Raw genomic sequence first — 6364 nt, 5'->3', positions numbered from 1 at the left:
ACTACCCTTACATCAAACCCACCTAAATACAGGGTTACTAAATGCTGAATTACAAGCAAATTTGGCACGGAATAAAGCCAATTAGATGGTTGAATAAATTCAACCTTACAATAACAAATATTCAAGTTATCACTTTATTAGATTTTGTATAATTTAAATTTCTTAATGACCACCCTAAAAAAAATCCTAGAGCCGCTACTTTTAACGGGAAATCAATGACCATAGTATATAGGATCATGCTAATGAGTACCCTTAAGGCAATAGTTAACAATCTATTTTATGAAAGTTTTGACACTACTTTTATGAGAAATGTAAAAAACTATCAAAATATTAATTGTTTTTTTTTTTCCCTCATAAAAGCTTTCTTTAAGTGAATTGTCAACTATTACCCTAAGGGCATTTGTTAGCATTTCCCTAGTATATAATCCATAAACTAATAAACATGATAGACAATACAAAATTTATAAATATAATATAAGCATTGAAAATGACAGTTTGTCAATTTTAAACTAATTGGATTAGATAATCAGCTATTGTAAAAATTAGTAGAAGCATACAAATCCCAATCCAAAAATGCAAGTAATGTATCAGTGTGTCCCACATAAGGGTACTGTAGTATAGAAGGGATTAAAAAAGTTTTAATGTAAAACAACAACATTCTTCTTTCCAAACTTCGGCGCCGCTGTGCATATTATAACTGAAAAAGTGAGAAAATAAAGTGAGAAACTAAATGTGCATTCAAATCCTATAAATACCCTTAAACACTTTCATCTTCCTCATCACCTCCACAACTCTCAACTTCTAAACTCACTAAGCCACTTCTTCTCTCTCTTACACTTATACCCAGACAGTCAAAGTAGACACGTTATTTTCTCCTTCAAATCAAACCAAAATGGCATACCCCAAAAGCTCTCTTGTCCTTGCACTTCTCTCTATGTTCATTTCCTTAGTGATAGCATCTCCTGTGACATACAATGTGGTGAGTTTGGGAGCCAAGGGAGATGGGAAAACGGACTCGACTCAGGCTTTTGTTAGTGCATGGACAAAAGCTTGTGCCTCAGTAAGTCCTGCCATAATTTATGTGCCAGCAGGGAGGTTCTATCTCGGGCAAGTGGTTTTCAGTGGACCATGTAAGAACAATGCTATCACTGTGCGCATAGATGGGACACTTGTGGCTCCAGCAGACTATAGGGTCCTTGGAAATACAGGAAACTGGCTTTTGTTTAAACATGTTGATGGGGTTACCATATCTGGTGGAATTCTTGATGGCCAAGGCACTGGTTTGTGGGCTTGCAAAGCTTCTGGCAATAGTTGTCCTTCGGGAGCCACGGTATGTGAAAATGATTAAATTGCCTTTTCTTACATATTTAGAGTTTATAAAAATTCCATTTATCTTTAGTTTTTTTTTTTTTTTTTCTTTTAGCTTTTCAGCTTATATTTGTTTACGTACAATTTTAAAAGTCTCTTGATCGACTTTCAAAATATAAGTTTTCCACAAAAAACTATGTTTAAAATTTAAATGCACACTAATCAGTTTCACATAGGAAACTGTCAAGTGCCCGGAAATAGGTTAAAAGTGTCTATCACAAATTAAAGTGTTTGTGAAGAAGAAAAATGGTTTTTATGTTGGGCATTACTATAGATTTTTCTTACATTGACCGAGTAAAAGAAAATAGAATTTGAAATATTTTAACTTTTTGGGGCTAGATTCACCCTTAATATACATTATATATATATATATATATATATATCGTTATTTTCTAGGTAACTAAACTGGGAGTGGGTGGGATGAACACTTCTGGTGTGCCTGTTCTGTTTGGATTTTCTTTTGAACTTTTGACTGATTTTTCCCTCTTCAGTTTTGATGGAGATTTTTAAGAAATTAAAATAGCTTCCAAGGAAATCGTATCGACTATACTTGGGAATAATCCCATGTTATGTAGTAGAATATCAGTAAACATGCTTAAAAACTTAAGAGAATATATGTGAAATGTCTGATTTAGATCCTCTAGATTTTTTAGGGTACTTTATCAATAGATTTTCTTAAATCTTAACCACTTTTTAATAATTTAATGATCTTGATTTTGTCATGTCAGCATTTCACTAACAGTATTCTTAAAATAATGAAATAATGTTACAAACAAAACAATTAAGATTATTATTAGTGAAATGCTGATATGGTGGAATCTAGACCATTAAATCATTAAAGAATAATTAGGATTTAAGGAAATCTATTTGGTAGAGTACCCCATGAAATCTAGAGGATCTGAATCCATGAAAGGTCAAACAACTTGCTTAGGCTTTTGTTGTTGTTGATTGCATTGGAAGTCCATCCCATTAAGGTCAAACATATTTAATTCAATAGTCTTTCACACACACATATATATTACATATAATTTTTAAAACAATAATAATTGGAATATTTTCTTGTGTGTATGCAAGCAGACATTGGAATTTTCAAATTCGAACAACATTGCAGTCCATGCATTAACCTCCCGAAACAGCCAAATGTTCCACATCGTCATCAATGCTTGCCACAATGTGAAAATGCAAGGTGTCAAGGTCACTGCTGCTGGAAACAGTCCAAACACCGATGGAATTCATGTTCAATTATCTTCAAGTGTCACAATTCTCAACTCCAAGATTGGGACTGGTGATGATTGCATCTCAATTGGCCCTGGTACCACTAACTTGTGGATTGAGAATGTTGCATGCGGACCTGGGCATGGAATTAGGTATTTAATTACTTTTTTTATTCGTTAAAATATTACATGTTTGAAACAACTATATTTTATGGTGATGCTAAATTGGTCTTATTGGTGTACTTAATTGGTGTAGCATTGGGAGTCTAGGTAAGGACCAGCAAGAGGCTGGGGTACAAAATGTGACAGTTAAAACAGCTACTTTTACTGGTACTCAGAATGGGGTGAGGATTAAGTCATGGGGAAGGCCTAGCAATGGCTTTGCTAAGAACATTCTATTCCAACATGCCGTTATGACAAATGTCCAGAATCCTATAGTAATTGACCAAAATTACTGTCCTGGCAATAAGGGATGCCCTGGTCAGGTAATATTTTTTTTAAACCTTATTTTGCATGCAAATGTAGTTTAAAAAAAAGATATGGTTGCTTTTGAAAAGGCCTAAGCATGTTCAAGTAAATCACACAACATCAATTCTAAAAATTTTAGTTCCCATAAGCCTAAGACAATAACCTTTAAAACCTCACTTTTTCAAGGTTTTTAAAGTACAAATATACTTTAGTATACTTTTAGCAAAAAGTTAGATAAATTGTTCTCAAACGGACACATAGCCAAGCCCATTATCATGTCAAAATCAACTGTTACTCTATCCTAGTTTTGAACCCAAAATGAGCCCCTCCATACATTTTCAAAGTTTTGTACTTTACTTCATAATTTGTTCAATATTTTTCATTTCTATTTTTAGTTGGAGCTTGCATCCCATCAGTGGAAAATTAATTTCTTTTTTCCTTTTATTAGGCTTCTGGAGTAAAAATTAGTGATGTGACATACCAAGATATCCATGGAACATCAGCAACAGAGGTTGCTGTGAAATTTGATTGTAGTTCGGGAAATCCATGCTCTAGAATAAGATTGGAGGATGTAAAGCTCACTTACAAGAATCAAGTAGCCCAAGCTTCGTGTAGCCATGCTGCTGGAACATCTACTGGTTTTGTCCAGCCCACAAGTTGCTTGTAGAGGGGGAAAAATTATACAAAATACATATCTATGAAGGATAGAAAAGGAACTTACATTCTTGTCCTTTCATCCTTTGGGAAAAAAAATTATACACATTTTTAGTTTCTTTAATATGGAGATTAGCGTGATAGGTAATTGAGTTATAAGTTGATTGCTGAAGCCTGTGGCGGTGCTTGTCGATTGGGCATTCTTGAAGCATGCCGGGCCTAGCAATCAAAATATAATGTTGAAAGTTTAAACGCCTATTTGGGTGTTTGTACTTTGTATGTCGAATTGTTATAAGAGATATGGTTGTGTTTGATGTATTAGTTTCAATTGGACCTCACTTATTGGATTTATATATTTTTATCATTTCCATTTTTCAATGAGAAGTCACATTAATTATATTCAACTAGCTTGAACCCCATGCATATGCATGGATACACTTAAAAATATACGATAAGATGCATAATATAATTCATATATATATAATTTAAATACTATTAATAGTCATTTTTATATTTTGTTAACTCTTTAAAAAATTTTGTATGGATATTATTAGATATAAAATGTAAATTGTCTATGTTTTTTTATAAAAAAAATTATTGTGAAACACTTTTTTTTTTTTTTGCGATTCATTTATTCTAGACTTTTTTGTTTTTGTACTTAATGACTAACTTAGATGAATATTTATGATGTGATCCCACACTTGATTCTAAAATTAAAAAATAAAATGCTTTAAGAATAAATAATTTAGAATACATGGCGCAAAATTAAACTCTAATTTGAAATTTTAATTTGAGTTTCTCTCAGTTTCATCTATTATTATATATATAGATTATGTCATGAAACCAATTTAATCAAGGAAGGAAATAAAAAAAGAGAATTCAAATTCAAAAGAGATATTTCAAAGTGGCTATAGTAAGTAGTCCATCCAAAGCCTATGTATCCCATAAATATTTGACATAAAAAGTATTCTACCATGCACAAATATAAAAATATGTCGTTGGATTTATAGATTTTTATCATTTCCATTTTTCAATGTGAATTCACATGAATTATATTCAATTATGTCATGAAACCAATTTAATCAAGGAAGGAAAAAAAAATAGAGAATTTAAATTTAAAAGAGACATTTCAAAGTGGATACAGTAAAGTAGTCCATCCAAACCCTATGTATCCTCTAAGTGAATAAAAATATCCTATAAATATTTGACATAAAAATATTCTATCATGCACAAATATAAAAATATGCCGTCGGTTCCTTAAGTTTGTCTACTAGCTTTTTTGGTTTATTATAAAATTTCCTGTGAGAGTTATTGGTTCCTAAAATTAAAGAAATAAGCACTACTTTTTAACCGATCAATTACATGGAAATATTTCAATGAGATTATTAAAAACTTATACATCATAATTTACACATTAGAAACGCGTATGTGTCTTTCCCCAAATCTAACATGTTAAAAGGTCTTTTCCAAAATTAAGTAATCCCTACTCAAAATTCCAATCCTCTAACATGCCAAGGTAACAGAGGAATTGAAAATTTACTAGATAAAGAAATTTGGGGTCACCGCTCATGGGCGCTTTACTGGGAATAGCCCATTTAAAATCTTATGGGTGGCGAGGCCTACATTTTGAAATTCCAGCTTCAAAGGATTTGAGAATTATTTAGAGTTAAATATAAAAGAAACATTTATTATTTTTTTTAGAGATAATTTCAGCTTATGACAGCTGCTCCTGGTAATTGTTCCTTGTCATTAAACCAAAATACCAATTTGTTTTTTGGTATAAGTGGTGATTGATTCTCAAATCTTTTATTCGACAACATGAGACTTTTTCCAGTTGAGCAAATTAAAAGCCACACATTTAAGAATTATTAATAATATGAAAGCGTTTCATTAATTGGTCCTTCCATAGAAGAGTTATTTCTACATACAGTAAATAAAGTCATGTCCCAAGGCTATGGTAATAAATTTCTACATTAATTATTTCATATATTTTATATTTCTTAATAGAATATATTAATTTTGATATATTGCGAAAAAAAATTAAAGCAAAAAAAGCTACCGGTGTTAATGAGTAAAAATGAGGTATCAACGACGAATTATAAAACAATTATAGCTAATGATATAAATATAAATATATATATATATATATATATATTTATAGAGTTTCAATGTATATTGTTCGCTCCTAATGATGCTCTTTATAGCTTGTACTATAAAGATTTGTCCAGAAATAATAAATTGGTTGTTGGGGTCATTTGTCTTGCCTAGCCACATTTTGGTTAATGAGCTTAACTTTTTGTGAGACCATGCCCTCAGCCAATTGAATCAAAGTTGAGCCAAACTTTAGAATTTGTTGTAAAATTATTATAGACAACATTATTATTTGAGGAAAGTTATTTGATTTAGCTTAAAATATTCTCTTTTTTGTTTTTTTGTTTTTGCGTCAAAAACTTTGTAACTCAACTGAGATCTTTTGATATTTATTACATAGATATATATGGATCAAAGCCTCACATCCTCCATTATAATTATTAAATTACTAAACAAACCAGGTTGAAATATCTTAAGCAGGCTTAGAAAGTTACTTCCTTAGTCAATATATAGGTCCTTTACCCTTTCCATATTGATTCAAGAAGAAATCCCTCATGTGGTGAAGTTAG

At 31.2% G+C, this 6364-nt stretch overlaps 1 protein-coding gene across 1 annotated transcript; it reads left to right on the top strand.

Annotated features, from left to right (window-relative positions):
* Positions 1-892: 892 nt before the first annotated feature.
* LOC115954187 (polygalacturonase-like) lies at positions 893-3717 on the top strand. Its single transcript, XM_031072096.1, has 4 exons — positions 893-1330; positions 2446-2735; positions 2839-3067; positions 3499-3717. Exons 1-4 carry the CDS (start codon positions 893-895, stop codon positions 3715-3717), a joined length of 1176 nt encoding a protein of 391 aa, XP_030927956.1.
* The last annotated feature ends 2647 nt before the right edge of the window (positions 3718-6364 follow it).

This window comes from Quercus lobata, chromosome 7 (genome assembly GCF_001633185.2).
Source record: "Quercus lobata isolate SW786 chromosome 7, ValleyOak3.0 Primary Assembly, whole genome shotgun sequence".
NCBI lineage: Eukaryota > Viridiplantae > Streptophyta > Magnoliopsida > Fagales > Fagaceae > Quercus > Quercus lobata.
The sequence above is the reverse complement of the archived record's forward strand: the minus strand, read 5'-3'. Positions and strand labels throughout refer to the sequence as shown.

What these genes read in the sequence shown, in the direction of transcription:
- LOC115954187 (XM_031072096.1), top strand. Translation starts at nt 893, where the DNA reads ATGGCATACCCCAAAAGCTCTCTTGTCCTTGCACTTCTCTCTATGTTC. An exon ending in GGACCTGGGCATGGAATTAG is followed by an intron (nt 2,736 to 2,838) that starts GTATTTAATTAC and finishes TAATTGGTGTAG; the next exon opens with CATTGGGAGTCTAGGTAAGG. An exon ending in ATAAGGGATGCCCTGGTCAG is followed by an intron (nt 3,068 to 3,498) that starts GTAATATTTTTT and finishes TCCTTTTATTAG; the next exon opens with GCTTCTGGAGTAAAAATTAG.